The 23468-nt window shown below is 41.7% G+C and overlaps 1 protein-coding gene across 8 annotated transcripts in view; it reads left to right on the forward strand.

The window, feature by feature from the left end:
• Positions 1-23468, forward strand: part of CHST11 (carbohydrate sulfotransferase 11) — a 280383-nt gene that overhangs the window by 128025 nt on the left and 128890 nt on the right. For 7 of the 8 annotated variants that reach the window (XM_039484671.1, XM_039484661.1, XM_039484655.1 and 4 more), the window contains one exon: positions 13555-13640. In XM_039484671.1, coding sequence (XP_039340605.1) covers positions 13578-13640 — 63 coding nt within the window. In that variant the 5' untranslated portion in view covers positions 13555-13577. Of the gene's footprint in view, positions 1-13554; positions 13641-23468 lie in introns of those variants that run through there. The other variant, XM_039484700.1, reaches the window with a different exon arrangement.

Consider the following 23468-nt stretch of genomic DNA (forward strand, 5'->3'; position numbering starts at 1 on the left):
AAATCACGAAGACCGAGATTTTATTGTTAATAAATCTTAGCAAACTGCTGCTAAATTATGAAGTGCTCAAATTCATTGTGGGGAAAAACCATACAAAGCTATGTTACTTAAACATTAGATTTATGTACAGTAGCAGTACTTAATGCATCCAGTCACAATGCTTGAGATTCCTATTACAAAATAAACACTTAAAAATGTTCAGCATCCTTTACATCATGTATTTGTAAGTGGGCCCTGGGAAATTAACAAAGCTTGAAATGAAGGTGGTCTTTGTATTGGTTAGCTTCTGACTTTTACTGGTGAGTTTCAGAAAATTCCTTGCAGTTGCCTACCAACCAACTAGAATGAAATCTTACAGAACAGTTTGACATGTTTAGTGAATTATTAGGGAACACTTGTGTTTTGCTGCAGCAGAGAGCCAGTTACTAATGGCACGTTTGTTCCGTCTGATTTTAAATGTTAAGTTGAGAGACAGAAGATACCTACAGAACTGTCTAAAATGCAGTACAGTATATTCAGCCCTTGAGGCTCTAACAAACTTTTTCTGGGAAAATTTCAGTTCCTGTGAGACTTCTTTTCAAACATTTTGCGTTTCAGCTGTGTAGTTTCAAATGTCATGGGTCTTATGCACGCAGAGTACTGCAGGATTGAGCCCCATTGCTAGGGTTGCCAACTTTCTAACTGCACAAAACCAAACACTCCCGCCCCGGCCCTTCGGAGGCCCTGCCCCCCCGACTCGGTCACTCGCTCTCCTCTCACTCACTTTCACTGGGCTGGGGCAGGGGGCTGGAATGCAGGAGTGGGCGAGGGCTCCAGCTGGGGGTGTGGGCTCTTGGGTGGGGTCAGAAATGAGGGGTTCAGGGTGTGGGAGGGGGCTCTGGGATGGGGTAAGGGGTTGGGATGTGGGAGGGGGTTCCGATCTGGGGTGGGAGTTCAGGATGAGGGCTGTGGCTGGGCAGCACTTACCTCAGGCAGCTCCTGGTTGGCAGCACAATGGGGCTAAGGCAAGCTCCCTGCCTGCCCTGGCTCCATGCTGCTCCAGGAAGCGGCCACTATGTCTGGCCCCTAGGTGGAGGCGTGGCCAGGCAGCAGGGCACGCAGGTGCCACCCCTGCAGCTCCCATTGGCCACGGTTCCCGGCCAATGGGAGCTGAGGAGGTGGCGCTTGGGGTGAGGACAGCACTTGGAGCTTCCCTGATCGTGCGTAGGGGCCACACAGACATGTCGGTCGCTTCCGTGAGCTGCGCAGAGCCAAGGCAGGCAGGGAGCCTGCCTTAGCCCTGTTGTGCTGCCGACCAGACTTGTAATGGCCTGGTCAGCTGTGTTGACTGCAGCCGCCAGTGTCTCTTTTCGACCGGGCATTCCAGTCAAAAACCAGACACCTGGCAACCCTACCCATCACTTTGTATACACTGGGAAGCTAAATGGATGGCCCTTGAATCTGTATTGAAAACAGATTCATGTAGACCCAACAGCAGAGTTGTTATTTCCAAGAGAGAGACTGAGACTTGTGGAAGTTGTGGGTGGTCAGCATCTAAGAATCTACGCAGTAGTAGTAGTATTTATGTTACAATAGAGCCTGGGAGCCCTAATCATGGACCAGGCACTGTACAGTAGGTGAATGTGGGTTTTAGTGCCTTGCTTTAGCCATCCAAGCTTGAAAACTTTGCCCTGGCTTGTTCGAGGTCACAGTGGAAGCTTGTGGCAGAACTTGGAATAGAAACCAGCTTCATGCCTTAACCACAAGAGCATCCTTCCTTCCTGACCCATCTGTGCTGGGCTAGTATTGTTTTTTTGTTTGTTTGTTTTTTAATGTTTAACCTATGAGTAATTGATGAATAATCATGATTGTGCCGCTGAAAATTTCAGTCACTTTCTTGACCCCGTACCATTTTAATGCTCCTGGTTAGTGTAGCCCAAGTTGGGAATAACAAAGCTGAGCCCCTGGACTGATAGAAATCCAATAATCCAGATAGTTGATCACCAGGGCTAAAGTGCTAACCTACCTTCTCTTCAAAGATTGTTCCATAGAATGACATTAACACTGACCATGAAGAAGATGGACTAAGGCAATAATGATAGCCGGGAAGAGAACCTACTTTCTACTAAATAGAGAAGTGCTGATAACTTTCACTATTTGTAGAGAGTTCAATTCAGTAAAGAAATCCTTCAAATTGTCCTACCTTGATTATTTTCCTATAAAACTGACAGTAGAACCTGATCCAAAGCCTCTTAAAATCAATTGAAAGACTCTCATTGTCTTCAATGGGCTTTGGATCAGACTGAATAATCACTGATTTGCTGTTCATTCAAACTTGTGTTGAGGATGCATTTTTCCCTTGTAGATCACACTAGACAATATTTTTCCTTCACAAGATGAAGTAACTTGTATTCAACACAGATTTAATAAGTGAATGAATTATGCATATCGGTTTAAGCAATGCTGTATTAGGATATTTTGTCATTGTACTTTGAACCAATGTAATGAAAAATTAAAAATTAATATTTTGTTAGAACTTTTTTCAAATGTTTGTAATATGAGATACAGTTAATTTAAGAAACCGCCAATAGTGATAACTTCCTTACATTTGTTTTGCTTTATGTTGCAAACAGGGAGTAATTAGAATAGTGCAAACAATGTAAATTAAACATTACTCAGTAGAATAAAGTCACTAGTTAGTAGTGTGGAGAACTGGTACTCCACAGAAGTCTTGAGAATGCCAACATTTGACATCTACGGTGTTACATAATGGGGGCAACATAAGTGGCTTCTGAATGCAGGAGCACACTATTTGAAATGTCAGTTGCTCATTTCTCTAACTACGATGGCAGAAATAGTAATTATCTTTTTCACTTGTTGTGCCATGGTATCCTTCCATCACCTGATCTGCAAAAGGCTTTTGACAAATACACATCATTATTTTCACCCATCTTTCTGACATTTCACAAGGAGGTGAACTTTTAATTTTATTTTTACGATGCTTGTTGTTCCATTTCCTTTCATCATTTTTTCTTTTCATCTCTAACTTTTCTTTCTCTCCTTTTGTTTGTCATTCCAGTTACTGGCATAGGTAGGATTAGAACTCAGGAGTTCTGGGCTTCCATCTTATAGGCCATGTAGTTGCTCTGGAAAGGCACCACCTGCCTTTTCTGATTCCGCTAGCTTTTCTAAAGTGTATAAGCATGAATTTTGGAGTTGATATGGCTTTTATTTTATTTCCACATCATTTGTATTGTGGAAGTGCTTAGCAGGGGTCCTATAAAATGCTTACAGTCTAAGTAGTTCATATGCTTCAATATGAAATTTTCAGTTTCCCAAAATTTCTGAAGTGTGCATGAAGCAAAGAAAAGAAGTAGTTCACCCAAGTATCTGCCAATTTTCTCCCTATGTTCATCTAACCATTGTTGAGTTCAGCTGTTTCAGAGCTATTTGAACATTGGATATGGACGGGTTGGATCACAGAAATCCCCTTGGGAACTGCCAACTGATGTGCCAAGACTACTTCTGCCTCTGCTTTCCCTGCCAGTGCGGGACTCCAGCACCCTGTCCTGTTGAGCCAGACACACCAGTCTGCTCCAACACAGACCCAGAGTCTGAACCACGTGCCTCAAAGCTGCAGACTTAACTGAAAGCAACTTAAGAAGTGTTCCTGTCTTTAACACTCAGATGCCCAACTCCCAATGGGGTGCAAACCCCAAATAAATCTGTTTTACCCTGTATAAAGCTTATACAGGGTAAACTCATAAATTGTTCGCCCTCTATAACTCTGATAGAGAGAGATGCACAGCTGTTTGCACCCCCTCCCCCCAGGTATTAATACATACTCTGGGTTAATTAATAAGTAAAAAGTGATTTTATTAAATACAGAAAGTAGGATTTAAGTGGTTCCAAGTAGTAACAGACAGAACAAAGTGAATTACCAAGCAAAATAAAATAAAAACATGTAAATCTAAGCCTAATACAGTAATAAAACTGAATACAGATAAAATCTCACCCTCCGAGATGTTTCAATACATTTCACAGACTGGACGCCTTCCTAGCTGGGCACAATCCTTTTCCCTGGTACAGCCCTTGTTCCAGCTCAGATAGTAGTTAGGAGATTTCTCATGATGGCTGCCCTATTGTTCTGTACCACCCACTTATATATCTTTTGCATAAGGTGGGAATCCTCTGTCCCTCTCTGGGTTCCACCCCTCCTTCTCAATGGAAAAGTACCAGGTTAAAGATGGATTCCAGTTCGGGTGACATGATCACATGTCACTGTAAGACTTCATTACCCATTTGCCAGCACGCATGTATACAGGAAGACTTGCAAGTAAAACAGAGCCATCTACAGACAATTGTCCTGGTTAATGGGAGCCATCAAGATTCCAAACCACCATTAATGGTCCACACTTTGCATAATTACAATAGGCCCTCAGAGTTATATTTCATATTTCTAGTTTCAGATACAAGAATGATACATTCATACAAATAGGATGACCACACTCAGTAGATATAAGCTTTGTAATGCTACCTTACAAGAGACCTTTTGCATGAAGCATATATTAGTTACATTATATTCACACTCATCAGCATACTTTCATAAAATCATAGAGTGCAACGTCACAGGATGCATCTTGGAGGCGACATAGCTAGGTTACCACCAAATGTACTACCTGGAGCACTTTTAGCACTCTCTGTTGAGAGCTGATTGTGTGGCCTAGGAATTTGGAAGCAAAGTAAATTGCCACCCTCATAACTTGAGGAGGAGACTGGCTGGTAAAAGCATTAATTATAGGATTATAGAAGCAAGTCCAAGGACCACAGCTGGCTTGGCATGTGAACCATGGTATATCAAAGCTTCGAATCTTCTCCCTAACTCGGTCTTCCAAAGTGTGTTTTTATTTGAGGGATGTAAATTTTAATTGCCAGTCGTTTTGGCAGAACCTTGCTACATTACATCTCTGCATGCTTTCTGTATAGATACTAGAGAATGCTGGTATGCTAGGAAGCACTATATATAGTTAATGTGACATATATCTGAGATCAAATTGCTGCTTTTAACACCAACATGTCTGGATATATTTTCCTAGAAGCTATCAATGAATTCTCCTAGTCCTGAAATAATTTAAGCAGACATTACATATGGGTCATTATTGTACTGGTGCTCTCTCAACTCAGAGGTAAGATTTGTTTATAAGAAGATAAGAACTGCCACAGTGGTCAGAGCAATGGTCTATCTAGCCCAGTATCCTGTCTCTGACAGTGGCCAGTACCTGAGCTTCAGGGGGAGTGTACAAAACAGGGTAGTTGGAATTATCCACTCGCTCAGCCTCTGGCAGTCAAAGGTTTAGTGTCACCCCAAACTTGGGGTTGCGTCCCTGACCATGTTGGCTAATAGTCATTGATGGACCTGTCTTCCATTAACTCTTCTAGTTCTGTTTTGGACCCACTTATACTTTTGGCCATCACAATACCCCATGGCAGCAAGTTGCAAAGGTTAATTGTGCATTGTGTGGGGGGGAAGTACTTTCTCTTGCTTGGGTTAAACCTGCTGCCTGTTAATTTCATTGGGTGACCTCTGGTTTTAGTATTCTGGGAAAGGTAAATAATACTTCTCTATTCACTTTTTCCATGCCAGTCATGTTTTTGTAGACCTCTATCATATTCCCCCCTTACTCATCTCTCTAAGATGACCAGTCCCAGTCTTTTTAATCTTGCTTCATGTGGAAGCCATTCCAGATCCTTCATCGATCCTTGTTGCCCTTCTCTGAATCTTTTCCAGTTCCACAGTATCCTTTTTGGATGGGGCAACCAGAACTGGGCACAATGTTCAAGGTGTGGGTACACCATGGATTTGTATAGTGGCATTATGATATTTTCTGTCTGATAATAATAATAGGAGATATACCAATCTCCTAGAACTGGAAGGGACCTTGAAAGGTCATCGAGTCCAGCCCCCTGCCTTCACTAGCAGGACCAATTTATGCCCCAGACCCCTAAGTGGCCCCCTCAAGGATTGAACTCACAACCCTAGATTTAGCAGGCCAATGCTCAAACCACTGAGCTATCCCTCTCCCTTATTAGACATCTTATCACGTCTTATTTTCTATCCCTTTCCTAATGGTTCCTGACATTCTGTTTGCTTTTTTGACTGATGCTGCACAATGAGAAGTTTTTAGAGAAGTATCCATAATGATTCCAAGCTCTGAGCGGTTACAGCTAATTTAGAAGACATCATTATATATGTGTAGTTAGAATTATTTTTTCCAATGAGCATTACTTTGCATTTACCCACGCTGAATTTCATCAATCATGTTGTTCAACCAGTTTTGTTGAGATCTCTTTGTAACACTTCACAGTCAGCTTTGGACTTAACTATCTTGAGAATTTTGTATCAGCAAACTTTGCCACATCACTGTTTTACCCTCTTTTCCAGATTATTTGAGACTATGTTGAACAGCACTGTCCCGGTACAGATCGTTGAGGGACCCTGCTATTTATCTCTTTCCATTGCAAAAACTGACCATTTATTCCTACCCTTTGTTTGCTATCTTTTAACCAATTACTCATCCAGGAGAGGACCTTCCCTCTTCTCTCATGACTGCTTACTTTGCTTAAGAGCCTTTGATATATCAGACTTTGTCAAAGGCTTTCTGAATGATCAAGTACACTATCTCATCTGGATCACCCTTGGCCAGATGCTTGTTGATACCCTCAATCACGTCTAATAGATTGGTGAGGCATGATTTCCCTTTACAAAAGCCATGTTGTCTCCTTCCCAACAAATGGTGTTAATCTAGGTGACTGGTGATTCTGTTTTTTACTATAGTTTCCACCAATTTGCCTGGAATTGAATGGTGTGGAGATAGCGAATAGGGAAGTGTTATTTACTGCTTCACATAATACAAGAACCAAGAGTCATCCAATGAAATTAATAGGCAGCATGTTTAAAACAAACATAAGGAAGTACTTCTTCACACAATGCATAGTCAACCTGTGGAACTCATTGCCAGTGGATGTTGTGAAGTCCAAAAGTACAACTGGGTTCAAAAAAGAATTAGATAAGTTCATGAAGGATTTGTCCATTAGTGGCTATTCGACAAGATAGTCATGGATGCAATCCCATGCTCTGGTGTCCCTAAATCTCAGACTGCCAGAAGCTGGGACTGGACGACAAGGGGATGGATCACTTCATAATAGCTATGTTCTGTTCAGGGCCTCTGAAGCATCTGGCACCAGCCACTGTCAGAAGAGAGGATACTGGGATAGATGGACCATTGGTCTGACCCAATATGGTCATTATTAAGTTTTTGTTCTTATGAACCAATTCATAAAATGTGTATGAAGAGTTGAATTTCTGCAAAGTTTTGGTTCTGAGGTTTAGTTGGCACCAATTTGTAATGAGGCCCCTAAACATCAAAGCACATGCTTAAGTCTCATTAACTTCAGTGAGAGCTAAACATGTGCATGAGGGCTTTGCTGAATAGAGAGGGATTTAAGCATATATTTAAGTTAAGCATGTGCTTTGCAGATTTGGGGTTAAACTGATACAATTACAAACTTTTATAAACAAGTGCATTAGCTTGCCTGGTGCTTGCCTGGTGCAACAGTGCTTTCTTTAATGTAATATACTGGACAAAGTAATGCTGCTTTTTGTGTAGAAGGAGCAAGTGGAAATTTGTTTTGAGGATTTATTGTCAAATTATCTTGTGGCTCATTAATACGAGGATGACAGGAAAGACAATGTTAGTGCAATAGACCATTGGGATGAAAATCATGTGTAAGCTATGTGCTACATACACTATAGTGTAAAATGTTTAATTGTCTTTGGTTAGTATTTTTTATGGCAGTTGGCAGGTTTTTTGTCTTCATCTGGTGTTTTATTAGAGCACTGTAAGATATCAGTTTCTGCAGAAACTGCTTTTCCTTGTTAATCAGAGCTTCCAGCTGTAACTAATGCGGTTTATAGAAAGATATCTAGTAAATCAGCAAAACACCTGATAAAGATGAAGGGCCTTACTTACATTTACAGGAAGGCCTCTTTACACTACTGAGACTGTAAAGGGGTCTTAAAATCTGTGTAACAGAAATTTAAACCCAATTTAAGTGCCCTTTGCACTGCCAGAGCTGTGTAAAGAGGCCATAGTGTAGATGAGAATAGGCCTGAAGAGATTGACACACATAATAAGAAATGTTGCCTCAAGGAAATTATCATGTTATACACAGTAGTAGATATGTGTATTTGACCATATTGTGCCAACTACAGCAGGGATGAACTTAGCCTTTAATAGATGGGGTGATTGCTTTGGGAGAGAATAGGAAAACTTGGGGTAAACCATGTTTGTATTTCCAGTTTCTTGCTGTGCTTCTGGTACAAATACACCTCTTTTGGAAAAAGAAACATTTAAAAATATATTTGTAGCTATAGGAGCATCTCCCATTTTGCCACTGTCCAATTGTGGGACAAAATGTGTGACAAAGACCTAAACTAAGAGGGTACTGTCACACTTCAGGGGTGCAATCCTGACCAAGGCCATTGAACTTTCAGATATAATCCAACAGACAGCCATTTTGGCATCCATCACTAGACAGACAAAGATCTTTCATCTAGGCTGACCAAGGGAAGTCAGCACCTTATAGTGTGGTGGAAGGTCCTGACTATGGGAAAGTCAGATGTGGCTGGGAAGAAGAATGATTGGTGAGAGAAACTATCTAAAAAGTCTAAAACTTAATCTAGCAAGGTACAGGCCTAATTTCAAGAGGCTGGAACACCTCATGCTGTCCTGTGATCTTCCTACCCCCTTCCTGATTTGAATGTAAATAGGGCTTCCATTGTTTTTGGCCATACCTTGCTTAATTTCATTGGACAGAGACAGATAGCTGCTTTCTCTCCTGTGTGGGAGAGACCTGTTTCTCCCTTTCTTTGGTGACAAGACTGTAAGCATAATATTAATGAGTATCCATGTATAACAGGGTTCAACTCACCACCCCGGTGCTTCCTGCTGGCCATCCTGGGAATTAGCTCTCAGCCCTTCCAGTGCACCTTCAGCTAGTGGCGTCACGCCCACCATCACTGTTGTCTCCACTCTTTGGACCTGCGTTGCTCCTTAGACCGCAGTTTCCTCTTCTGGACATGGTCCTCTGGCTGTGCCCCCATTCTGGTATTTTCTCCCCTTCCAGGGGACCAGAAGTCCTTAGTCCTGCCACTTTCCTCAGTGGCCAACTGCAGTCCAAGATCCAGCCCCTCGCCTCAGGGGCAAACTGCAGTCTGGATACCAGCCACTCTCCTCATTGGCAAATGGGGTGCAAGGGGAGGGGAACCCAGGCCCGCCTGCTACTCTAGGTCCTGACCCAGGGACCCCATAGCCAGCAGCCACTTACTGCCCTCCTCCAACCTGCTGCTTATTTTCCCTGGGCCACTTCCCCTGTAGCTCTTGCACCCTCTTAGCCCTTGTAGCAAGGTCCCAGCCTGGCAGCGGTCAGCCAGCAGCTCACCCTCACACTCTGCTGCCTGTGCCCAGCACCGCTCTATCTTCAGGCAGCCAATCCTCCTCCCTTGCCTTCTAGGGGGAGACTCCCTTCTGCACTGCTGAGCAGCTCTTTATATATGGTCCTTGCTGGCCCTGATTGGCTGCTCCAGCAAGCCTTCCCCCTATTGGTGGGCTCAATAAGCCCTTTCCTGATTTATTAGTTCTGTGCAGCCTCTCTGGTGCTGTTTTTAACCCCTTCTTCTTCCTGTGTGGGGCAGCCACCCTGCCACAATCCATAATTCCTTTTGCAGTGTTAATATATACAATTCACAAGGCTATAAAATATCACATTTGTTATACTTTTATAATACATGAATATTGTATACAATCAGATGATTCAGTTGCTTATCACTTGAGGTTCAGATCCCCTGTCTTTATAGCCTAGATAAAGTTTTTCTTCCCTCCTGCAGTGTAGACACCAAGCTGTCTCCTCCCATGCTTGTTAGCTTGATAGCTTTGTTGACCTGATATGTAAATAGACCTTTCTTTGTCTCTGCATGAGTCAGAGAAGCAAAACACATTCCTTTATCTAGGGCAGACCTGAATGCCAATTCCCCCTGACATGCCTGGTTTAAATATACTTTAGTCATAATTCCAGCATATATCCAGAACTCTTAATGCACACTCCATACACACATCACACAATGATATTAATAATCAGTGAGTTATTAGTTTTCCAATTATATGTTAGATACAAATTTTAACATCGGTGAATTGGGGTATATTGAACTGGTTAGGCCAGCGGAAACTCATCACGTGATACCAGTGAGCCTCTGGCATTAGGAGGCTCATAGGGTCACAAGGACACACAAAATTAATGTAGGAAACTTAAAATCCATTGGGATTTCTTCTTCTAGTGTCAAGGACTCTTTCTATAAGCTCAGTTTTGTCATTTTTTATTTCTGATGTCAATTTTCAACAAGAAAATTAAATGGGACACCAAATTGGAGGGGTATCACTTATTTTAGTCCCAAAGTAGCCTACCAAAGTTGGGAGGGACATGTCTACAAAAAGTATGTGTTCTGTTTTTGGTAAGGGAAATATTTTATGAAGCGAATTGTTTATTCAGATGTGAAAGACCAATCCCAAACAGGTATTTCCAAGGTGCGCACAAACAGATGTATATAATCCCGCTCAGCGTAAGCATGTCCTGTTACTGAAACTGACAAACAGGGAGTTAAGCCCTGTGTTTAAGATGCCACGTTGCTGTGCCAATTCCTAAATCTTGGTTTAAAGACATTATTGGAAAAATGAATCAATTAAATAATATTGGGACTCACAAATAAAGATTTAATGGTTTCAATGGCTGAAGTCCCACTGGCATTTAGCTGTTGCTTGGAAGTGAAATTTTTTGTAGTTGCTTGTATGCATCTGGGAATCAAATCTTGTATGATGTGTGAATAATTTTTTAAAGCTTTATGACAGTTGCTGCATCATATAAGGCATTGCTGTGTTAAGATCTGCCTGTTAAGTGAACCAGGGAGGGCGACTTGTATGTGTTTTACTGTTAACCCTAATGAATGGAAATGAAAAATGATATAATAAATTAAGGAACAGCACACTGCACTTTTTTTCTGTCCAGTGCGATTGAACGGTTTGGAACAAGGAATCTGTGTCTCAGCTGCTGGTTAATCAAAATCTGATCACTTGGATACATTGAAACATTCCCTTCCTCTCTGTTCCTGTATTATAAATATAAATGAAAGTAGCTTAAGGAACGTATGTGTGAAGGCTGGGTACTGTATTGGCTCTGTTTTTGGAAGAGGTCCTGGGCAGATGGGGGAGCTTAGCTGCAAAGTGATTTTACTGGCCAGGGAGGGACACTATAGTTAGGATGACTGAAAAGAGAGGAGATGGTTGGGGAGGAAGGATACCAAAATGTTGAAAGCAGCATAGTTTAAAAGCTGCCATGTTTGGCGGGGGAGAGGGAAAGATGTTTCCTTTTTAAATTTAACTGCTGGGTGGCTTCCAGGCAACAGATTGGTTCTGTCTCTTGACTTCTCCTTCACCCAGGTATACCACAGAGAAGCAAGGACAGGATTTTCCCCTAAATGTTTGTGTACAGTTGGTCTGTGAATCTAGGCAAATCCATCATTCATGTTTGTAATGCATTTATGTTTCTTTGCTATTCAATGCCACAAAGTTTTACAAAAGCTGCTAGAAATGTTTTTTCACTTTTTTAATTTCATTAAAAACTTTAAGGGGTTTTTAAACCTTCCCCTGCAGGGTATGCAATGCAAACGTTGAAGCACTTTGCTAGTGCAAGAGAGCCAGATAATGAAACTGAACAGACACTAGCTAAAAACAAAACTGAGACAGACCAATCTATTTTCAAAAAGCCAAACTGAAGGAAATGAAAACTACAAATAGAAGAAATAGTGAAAAGGCAAATTCTAAAAATGCTTTCAGTGTTAATCATCAATGGTGTTATATCACAAGGGAATTTTGTTTTTAAAGATAACAATTTTAACTTACTTTGTAAAAAATAAACATAGCACAAAAATTTAGCAATTAAAATATTTAGCTGCATAACTAAAAGTGTCTGGAAGTTAGTCAGGTATTTAAATATGTAAATTAAAATTATAGCCTGTAGTAACATCCAATATTTTAAATTGTGAAGACAAATCAAAACATTTAGCATGTTTTGTTTACTAGACACATACATCTGAATCTCATTACAACCCACAGCGTCTTTCTGTGTTCAGAGGAAAGGCAGTGCGTCACTTTATTAGATAATTACCTTTTTAATTTTAAAATAAATATCAAGTGGACAAGGGAATCTATTTTCTTTCAAAACTGAAACTGGATGTTCTATGCCACCTCTGTAGAGATTCTTCCATTGTTCATACTACTTGAAATATTAATTATGATTAAGTATTAAGTACTGGCTTTACCTCCATTCACTGAAAAAATGCACCACTGTATTCTATAACTATTTCCCAAAGGCTGCAGAATAGTATTGTTGTAAAATGTGCTGGTTTGAGATGTTTCTGAAAGAAACTGTAGTCCTTTTATGTAAGCTGTGTACATAACTATATTAATACTTTGACTCTAGTTAATGCTGTTGGACTCTCAGGAGTCCCCTCTTCCAATTAAGGCACATTTTAATCTGATTTTTGCATGTACAGGATGAGGACCCAATCCAACAATCCGTTCCACATGGGTTGGACCCTTCTTGATAAAGCTGAAGATTTTGGGGTCTGCATGGGTGCAAGGGTCTGCCTGTGTATGCCTGCGTGCAGGATCAGAGCCCAAGCTTGAAAACCTTCCCTGGAAGCTCTTGTAGTACTAAAATGACTGCAATTAACTATAATAAGAAACTCATAGATCAGACCTTTTGAAAACCTGCCTGTGTGCAACTGGACAAACATAGCACTATTGATTTGGGTTGTTCGACTGGCACAGTCCAGGAGAAGAGGTCAAGTAGTCGGATCTCTTATCTAAGATACAGTATTCAGTGAAAAAAAAAATATTCCGAGTGAGCCAGTGTTCATGTCACACATGCTACTGTCTGTCTGTGGTGGCAAGAAACTGAAGCCATAGGCCAAAAACTTCAAATCCAGGTGCTTAATGTTAGGAGGCTATACTAGATCCATCATCGGGCATCTAACTGGAAATGGCCTGATTTTCAGACATGCTGGGCACAGTGAGTAATTTGGCCCTCTGGAAACAATGGGAGACACAGATGCTTAAAATCAGGCCACTTTTATTTAGGGGCCTAAATATGGTTTTAAGAACCTAACTTTAAGCACCCCGGTATGAAAAATGTTGGCAACTCTTTTATTTGATGGGGAGGGAAAGGGATGAACCCCGTTTTTGTGGATCCAAGCCCAGAATATTCCAATGCATTTTGCTCTTAAATCTTTGCTAGGGCAGGTGAAATGGATGTTTTAAGAAACACAGAATCATTTCTGGAATTTCCTGGTGTTTCTGGAAATCCCTCTCATCAATGTCTGTATTCTATGTTCTTGGGGTTTTTTTTGTTTTTTTTTTAATTCAGCCTTTTTTAACCTGTATTAATTTCCATTTTACCCTGTAGTAATACGTAGAAATCCATTTGGAATGGACATCTGTTGTCGGAAGGGGTCAAGAAGCCCGCTCCAGGAACTGTACAATCCCATCCAGGTGAGTGTATCAACTTGGCAGCCCATCCAACAAACACAGCCTGTATTTACTTGCAGAGTTTTGGGTTTTTCTTCCCCATAGCATAATCATGTTCATCCTGGGACCTGCACAGCTAAACCACAGCTTGAGCTAAAGGACTAAGTCTCCTAGTGGGAAGCTGTAGCAGAGTTTTGTCCTCTGTAGATCAGGTGACAGTGGGTTACAATGGCACTGCTGTAAGACACTTTTGTTTTTGGGTTACAATGTAGATGGACTTCCAGCTAGCCCAGATGGCTTTCCAATCAAAGCTTGTTGCAGGTATGCAGTCCAAACAAGCGGAATATTTTCCAGCAAGGCACATCATGGGGGAGCATTGGCTTGCTAAACCCAGGGTTGTGAGTTCAATCCTTGAGGGGGGCCATTTAGGGATTTGGGGATTGGTCCTGCTTTGAGCAGGGGGTTGGACTAGATGATCTCCTGAGGTCCCTTCCAACCCTAATGATCTATGATTCTATGATATCACTGAATGCTACGTTTTATGCCATGATTAGTCCCACTGAAATAATTGAGGCTGCTTGTGGGGGAAGGGACTACTCAGTGTGAGTAAGGATATCCTGAGTTCTTCTCACTGTGATATCCAGAGCAAAAAAGCATCTCAATTTCAGGTCTCCAATTTCTGCTGCTGCTCACTTAGGGTACGTCTAGACTACGTAGCGATCGATTTCTCAGGGATCAATATATCGTGTCTCATCTAGACGTGATATATCGATCCCCGAAAGCGCTCCTGTCGACTCCGGAACTCCACCAGTGCGAACAGCGGTAGCGGAGTCGACAGGGGGAGCCACGGACGTCGATCCTGTGCCGTGAGGATGAGAGGTAAATCAATCTAAGATACTTTGACTTCAGCTATGCTATTCATGTAGCTGAAGTTGCGTATCTTAGATCAATTTTTCCCCTCCCGCAGTGTAGACCAGCCCTTAGTCTCTATGTGGGTGCTGAATTGGCTTATTCAAGCACAGCGCTTCCTGTTGGCAACTGTGAGGAAGTGCTGCCATTGAGAGAAAATGGCAGCTGACTTTTAAGCATACAGTATTTATTAGGGTTTAATAGCTGCCTAGTATATATTTATACCCCAGTTAATAGCTAACTCAGTTTTGAAAAATGTATTAAGGAAAGTGAGGTTAACTCATTAGCTTTAACAAGGCAGTAAATGTTTTAAATACTTGTTGATTATGAAAATAATCGCTATACCGTACACAAAATAAGTGCCAAGTGATTTTAATACATTTATAAAGTATTGTTAACAATCTAAAGATACAATATCTATTATGCAAAGGAGTAAAGTGCAGGCATCCAATAATCTTGTGTTTATTAGCATTCATTAGTTTCCTAATTAAATCTCAATTCTATGTGTAGCGGAGAACACGAACTTACCAATTTTTGTAATAACACATGATACAAGTGATGTACAATCAATGTTGCTAAATGGAAGGTGCTCTCTCCATAAGAACAAACATGCTGCAAAGGAAAAATAAACTCTTGAAAAGCTTTTAGAAAAGGGCTGGTGGGGAGAAGAAAGTTTTGTCTATTGTGTCTGGGGTCTGCTGTGCATCAGTTGAAATCTTCTTGCCATTTAATAGTCCCATTGCCAAAGGTCATCCCGTATGAAAAGAATAGAGGAATACCTCATAGGGTGTTAATCTGATGCCTTGCAAATTTGGTGAACTACAGGTTTTCTAAACTTTTGCAAGCAGTGAACCCAGCTGGCAGCTCCCTTAACGCTCCCCACTTCTTTTCTATGTCTTGATCAAGTATTCTGTAAAGCGTTAGAATTCCTTCCCAATCTCTCTTGTGGAGGGAGCCTGAAAAGTCAATGTTTGAATAAGTTCAGCATTTCTTGAAGCCAGTGTTGAACTAAGCAGGTGACATTTTTCACACACACAAAATTTCCATCAGTACATTGGCCTCTTCTGTTCTTAGTACATAAAAAGGCAGAATATTCCGCTGCTTTTTGGACTGCATTTTATGTGCAGCACATGGTTCAAGAGTATTCCAGTGGACACTTTACTGTTAGCATGCAGATGTATATATTTCAGGGAAATGATAACAGCAAGAGACAGTGGGTGGAGGGGGAGATATTAACAACAAGCTGATTTGGGGGTCTCCACTGAAATATTTCTTTTATTTCTTTGAGCCTCCTCCCCCATTAAGTCACAGTTACATTACTATCCATAAGAAGGGGAAAAAAATCTCTCTACTGCCTGGAAGGTATCAGAATAGGAAGCCAGATTATGGTTTGGAGCAGCAGTTCTCAAAATGTGGGTCAGAATCCCCCAGGAGGTTCCCCAACCATTGTCAGGGGAGTATGAGCGAACTTTTATCCTTTCTCTCCAGTCCTCCACTGATCAGTGACTTACAACATACAACTCAGAAGTCATGATAATTGGAGGAATAGAAAGTTTTGACCAAGGACAGCAGAACAAACCTCATTCTCTTATGAAAAATGCCACTGGATGTTTAATACTGTCCAGGCATATCATAAAGGATTGCAGGTGTTAAGGGCTCAGCCAAAAGAAGACACGCACATGCACACAAAGCCACAATAATCTGTTTGGTATTCAGTTTAGCTACCTTTGTAAGATGAAGGACTACAGGTACTTGTCGCTCCAGGGAGTCTGCTCAATTCAAACACCAGACTAAACCGCTGAGAGAGCCCCTGCAGCAATCTGGCTTTGGCTAGATACGGTTGTAATTCTTTCAGTGTATGCAACTTTAAATATTTAGTTTGTCCAGCTGCATGTTTTTATTACAACTGTACGTTCTAATAATGAGAGAAACCCGTTGGCTAGTTTGCTGCCTTCACCTACAGAATGCTAAAGTGCAGCTTTCAGAATTTTTCCGCCTACGCATCTGTTAGCTAGTATTGTACCAGGTACTGCTCTCAGAGTTGGCGCAAATGCTGCCATCAATGGAAGAAGAAGCAGGATTGAGCCCTCTGGTAATAAGAGCGATGACTTTACTATTGGGTTTAGTGATATTCCCGTAGCTAATACAAATCATGCCATTCTCAAAAAGTTTTCTTGTTATATGTTTGACACAGAGATTGCCTTGTATTTATAAAGCCCGATGGAGATGCATTGATTTACACCAGGTGAGGGTCTGGCCTGTAGTATCTGCTATACAAAAATATACCAGTGTATTTGGTCTGCTCTTTTCCTCCTCCTTTTATGGAGTTGTTAGCAGATGCTGTGTTTTCTGGTGAATCTCTCTGTTTGATAAATGATTGTAAAAATAGTTTTACTTCAGCTTTATCTTGCTGGTTCAAATCCAGAGGGGACCAAACATTGTTGCTGTCTAATGGATGTCCAGTGGCCTACGCAAACCAAATTTAGAGGTTTCAGTCCAGTGCTCAGTGGATAGGTGCCTTCATCACAAAAGATTGCCACCCCAATGGGCTGTAATTGACATCCTTTGTTAATAGCTTCACAAGAGAAGTGTAAGATTTAATGGCTATAGATAGTGAAATTCACCGCTCAGTAGAGGGGCCAGCACAAAGTCCTTGCACCACTTAAGTCCCATTTACTTAAGTGGATGCACAGCCTTGTACTGGACCCACTGCACAGTTCCACAGATAGGAACAGGCTTCTTGCCCCTACACATGGTCCCTCTGTGTCAGGTTTGAAGTATAATAGGAGGACCATGTGTGGGAAGTTTGCCCTCCCTATGCTGTATGTATTCTGTGGACAGAAGAGTTCCTTTTTGGGGGCTTTCAGTGAGGGACTTTCACATGCACGAGTACCACATTAAGGCAATATAGTCAAACTTTAGATGAATTGACAAAACAGAGTAGACTCATTCTGTCACATAGCTCCAAAGGGAAGAGGGAAAGCATCCAGCATCAGGTGACTAGAGATATTGCATACTCCTGGGGGAATTCTGCACCACTGTGCAATGCAGAATTTGTGCAGAAATTAATGTTCTGCGCAATGCTGCTGGCCGCCACTAGAGGCTGCTGGACCCGGCAGAGCCCAGCTCATAAATAGAAGACATTGTCGGGGGGAGGGAAATGGAGCTGGAGGGTTCCGGGTAGCTGCAGTTCCTGGAATGTCCTGAAGGAAGGAGGTGGTGTCCAGGAAACTCCACCTAAGCCTGGGACCCAGCATCAGGCTGTTTCTCCCTCTGGATCCCTGGGCTCTGGGGGGTAGGGGGTGCGAGTGTCTGGGCTGGGGGGCCCCATGGCTGGGCTCTGGGGGGTAGGGTGTTTCTGTGTCTGGCTCTGATGGCAGGGGGCAAAGAGGCAGAGAAACAGGAATTGGGTTGTCTTAGGAGTTTAGCTCTCTACTCCTGGGGGAATTTTTTGTCTCTCTCTGTATTGTTACAGACATAGTTGCTGACAGGTATTTTGAAATAAATTACCAAAATAATTGAAACTGGTGTGATTAGGTAGTGTTATTTTGACAAATAAAATATACAGAATTTTAAAATATTGTGTGCAGAATTTAATTTTTTGGCACAGAATTCCCCCAAGAGTAAGTTACTGTACTATGAGTGTGCCTGGGCGGGGGCGGAAACGTAGGTGTAACTGAAGAAGGACTAAGAGCCTGGCGTGAATGTGGCATAAACTCACTTGGTAGCTTGTTCTTTGTATTTCAAACCTCAGGACTTTAAAAACATGGGTAAACAAATATTTGCAAAGCATATTCTTAGAAAAATGCCACATGCCACAGTGTCTTGTAATTACATGACTTTGTACAGCCCCAGTGCTCTAAAAATAACAGTTAATTGTGGATCAGCCCATTCAGCTCAAGTGACTGAAAGTTCAAAATGAACCAACAACATATTTGGGCTTGAGCACATCAGTGGGCAATACTGATCTGTTCAGCCCAGTTAAAAACAGTATTAAATTGTGAGCAATTAATAGCTAAAATGGACAAAATGTTAAATGAGGGGAAAATAGGGCCCATGATCTTGCACTTCTGTGCAGGCAAAATTAATACTGAATTCTAAGGGAGTTTGGCCTGCATATAGTCTCATCAGGCATTTATTCTTTATTTCTCACCTACAGAGAAAAACATTGGTCTACATAGAGGCTGCAGGATCAGGTCCTAGGATCATAGTTTCCATGCTTCAATTTCTAACCTTAGATCTCCTGACTTTCATTTGTGAATCATGTGTCTAGTTAACCATGGGTCAAACCTTCAGTGATTTTTGTTGCTGTTGTTTTTCTTTTCAAAAGATGAGTCCATCCATTGAAGAGCTGGGCTGCTAGGAGGTTACGTTTTGGTGGGGCCTGAGCTGAGCTTCCCAACCATTAGCCAAAGCTGGTGGAGCTATGCAGCGGTCCCAGCGTGGATCCCATACTGCCTTGTGTCCTGACATTTTATTGGACTACTGTTAGAGAGTAGCAATTTCTTTTCTTTTTGCTGTTCTTTTTATCACATCCTGCTAAATGGCCCAAAGAACACAAGCTGATGCCTTTGAGACCTTACAGTGATTATGCAGCCTCAGTTACGTCAGCCCTCAAGTGTTCCCTTTCTGGAGATGCTACATCATCATCCCTGGATCTGGCTCTCTGCATAGGATCAGTGTATGTCAACCCAGATCAGCCATAGTCCCTTCCATCTGAGTCGATAATTTTCTGTTCTTCTCTGGCCCACCTACCACAAGGTGACTCCATTGGCACTCGTACCTGTTGCTGGATGGATGATAGCTTTGTGATCTAAGCTTCATTTCTAGAATACCTAGTTGCCCTGGAACTATGGGTTCAAATCCCAGCAATGTCAACCACACTCTACCATCATACTTCTGAGCTAGAGGCATTGGTTACCCTATGTAGCTTACTGTGTGTGGTAGAGTTTTGGATCTTAAAAAGCAGGGTTTGGAATCTGAAAAAAAACAACAACCGCACAAAGTTCTTGGGATATTTGAAAGGTCTCTGGTACTTTTGGTGAGAGGATGGCGTTGTGTCAGTGCCCTCAGCCAAAATTTTTCCTCCCCTCACTTGGCTATGGTGTACTGTGCCCATGCTGGCTGCCATGTTCCACCCCAGGGGTAACCGTGTGTCAACTTTTATTATAAAAGCCCTGAGATTTGGTACTGTGCAATGCAGAAGATTACAGAAGTTCCTCTGTGTGCTAAAAACCAAGAAATTAGGTGCTGAGCATCAATAGGTTCAAAGACAAATTGTTGTAAATGTGCACATGCATTTGTTGTGTGTAAGCTTTTATATGCCCAGCTTTTTACCAACAGTGCTAGTAAGTAGAATCACAATGTGTGCCCCTAAGAAACAGGATAACCTCTTGCTCCTGTTTTTACATGCAGATGAGCTCTTGCAAATAATAGTAACTTGGTGAAAGCAGCTCATAATAGCTATTGTTGATAGAGAACATATAAAAATTCAACAAGGGGCAAGAATGGGGAGCTAGTAAAAACAGATACATACTATTCCAAACGCTGGTCGCTTAATCCTATCGCTACAGACCATCAGGTAAATGATAGCAGTACATCTAATTATCCTATGCTGAAATAGCAGATGTCCACCGATGAAAGAATAATTAATTGATTTACTCGAAGGATGACTCCTTATGCAAATATATTACTTACTGTCATGCTTGCAAGTAGTAGAAAACAGCTGGCTGGCAATGAAATACTACATTAACCTTAGCATAAGCATAACACTAGTGAGAATACTTTATTTTTAATTACGGATTACAAATAAGAGCTCATTTTAGAAGTTAGGGAAATCACTTGGGTGGGTGTGTAATGGGGTGGCACTCACCTCTTGCAAACGCCTCCCCTTGGCAGAGCTTGTGTGCCTGCCCTTTCCCTCCGCCTTGCAGTGAGTCTTCAGCAATTCAGCCCCCCATCCGAGTCTCTCTCAGTCTGTATGTGAAATAAAAAGAAAACTCCTTCCGGTGCTACAAGTCCAACAGGGGCCTCTTTCAGCGCCCTCTGTGACATCTCTTTATCTGCAGCCCTATCCCTGGGCTCGCTCTTTTATCAATCCCAACTATACATACAAAATGATTGGTAACAGCTAATTTAGACCCTATCAAGAAAGAGATCTTGGAGTCATTGTGGATAATTCTCTGAAAACATCTGCTCAAGGGATGTTAGGAACCCTTAAGAAAGTGATAGATAATAAAACTGTAAATATCATAATACCACTATATAAATCCATGGTATGCCCACACCTTGAATATTGCGTGTAGTTCTGGTCACTCCTTCTCAGAAAAGATGTGTTAGAATTGGAAAAGATACAGAGAAGGGCAACAAAAATGATTACGGATGTGGAACAGCTTCCATGGGAGGAGAGATTAAAAAGACTGGAACTGTTCATCTTGGAAAAGAGACGACTAAGAGAGGATCTGATACAGGTCTATAAAATCATGAATGGTGTGGAGAAAGTGAATAAGGAAGTGAATACCACAAGAACAGGAATCACCCAATGAAATTATATAGGCAACAGGTTTAAAACAAACAAAAGGAAATACTTCACACAATGCACAGTCAGCCTGTGGAACTCCTTGCCAGAGGATGTTGTGAAGGCCAAGACACTAACAGAGTTCAAAAAAGAACTAGATAAGTTCATGGAGGATAGGTCCATCAATGGCTATTAGACAAGGTGGTCAGTGATGCAACCCTGTGCTCTGGGTGTCCCTAAGCCTCTGACTGCTAGATGCTGGTACTGATTGACAGGGGATGGATCCCTAGATAATTGTGCTGTTCTGTTCATTCCTTCTGAAGCAACTGACATTGACCACTGTTGGAAGATGGGATACTGGGCTAGATGGACCATTGGTCTGACCCAGTATGGCCGTTCTTGGGTTGATTACATTTGGGACTATTGCAAATGTCCTATACACAAAAGCTGCCAATTGCTGACATGAAGACAAGTGTTTGTCACATACTCCTCAAGAGACTGAGCACATCCTCTCTGCTCTGTAATAAGTGCTCCAGTACCGCCAGCCAAATGGCTGCATCCCAAGCCCATCTCCCCGCTCAGATCTCCTAACTATTCATACTATAACCTCTCCTGGTTTGTTTCTGGCAATGTTCTCCATGGTGTCTGTGGAATGAATGGCATTTGTCAATACATCTTCAATTTCTTCTGTATGTTTTGTTAGAGAGCTGCTTTAACTCTATGCTGCCAATTCATATGTCTCATGCAACAAGGAAAAACAATCCTCTCTAACTCCAGGGAATCTAGCTACAAACTACTTATCCCTAATGGTCTGTAATGTGTCCTAATAGGCCCTATTAAGAAAACAAGGAAAGAAAGACATTCAAAAACTATCTACTGAGACTTGCAATTTGCAGTTATCTAACTAATGTTTTTGCATCTTTAATACCAAACTTCAAAGGTTAAGATATCAGTTTTGTCCACAATGTCCAATTTTCTCAATTCCCATTTTTACAGATGGGGCACATCTAATGTGCAACTGCAGGGGCTGAGAGCTGACCTTTCAGAGTAATTGATAGACTTCTTAGCTCTTTCAAACATCAGTTGTCTCAGTAATATAGTCAGCTGTGTCTGACTCAAGCTCTCTACAGTAAATGTGCAGCATTAAATATATGACCACTCCTTTGTAAACACTACAGCCACAGCCAAGCTAAAATGTGGTCAGTGACCCCCACAAACTACACGGCTGCAGAAGCTGCTGTGCATTTGGCAGTACTCTCATATGGAAATAGGTGGTGTCAGTCTGAGGTGGACTGCATCCAGAAGGATGTCTGTTTTTCATTGATTTCATTTTAAAACTGCTGAATCACTTTCTCTGAGGAATACATGATTACCTTGCGTCCGATGAAGTGGGTATTCACCCACGAAAGCTTATGCTCCAATACATCTGTTAGTCTATAAGGTGCCATAGGAGTCTTTGTTGATAATTACCTTGTGCTCTGTATTCATCTATTCCCACTTTTCAAAAAAAAATAGGGACACTCTGGACAAATTTTATGTACAAGTGCGAGTAAGCATGTGTTTTTTTTGTTTTAAATTTAACAGCGCTTATGCAAGGGGAATGCCCAGATAGCCAGTTAAGCCATCTTTCCAGCAGCTTGTGCTACTGAAGAGGTGGGAAGTAGCCAAAGTGAGGTGCCAGAAGCTGATCCATGTTACTTAACTGACAGTGTCATTTCAAACACTGTTCCCACTGAAACAAGTTCTACCCAGGTTTCCAGGGTCAACGTGGACCACGTTAGAATCATTTTTATTTGTGAGTTTCAGATCTAGACTCCTAGTGAGCTGAAAAATCTGTTTTAACCGGGTTTTAGCCCATTCCTACTATGTGTGAACCCGATTTAGCAAGATTTTCAAACATGGTTCCTCTGCAAGTGCTGACTGAAATGAAGGGTTCATCTATGCTACAATAGCAACCAGGAAGGCACCTGGTTAGAGTATTATTGTCCCTAACATGCTTAAAACATAGTTCTGTCCCATACTGGGATGGGACCTAATCATGTTTTATCTGTGTCACCAAATTATGGTACAGTGTTGGACAAAATAGGGTAGTAGTGGAGTTTAGTGGCATTGTTAAAACAAGATTGTCTCATGTATACTCCAAGGCAGAACCATGTTTTAACTGAGGGACAGTCAAGTTGCAGCCTTAATTTCCGAACATGGTGATGCATGAAGTATAGCCCAACTTGTCTATTCAGATCATAGAGAGAGGGAGACAGGAATGGAGGGTGAAATCCTCACTCACGTGAATCAGTGGCAAAACTTCAATGGGGCCAACCTTTCACCCAGAGAATGTAATCAGGATCTCCCATTTGACACATGACAATACTAAAGACTAGTGGGCATTCATTACAGCACTTACTTTGCCTTTCTTTCTCACAGTTCAT

Source organism: Mauremys reevesii, linkage group 1 (genome assembly GCF_016161935.1).
Source record: "Mauremys reevesii isolate NIE-2019 linkage group 1, ASM1616193v1, whole genome shotgun sequence".
Taxonomy (NCBI): domain Eukaryota; kingdom Metazoa; phylum Chordata; order Testudines; family Geoemydidae; genus Mauremys; species Mauremys reevesii.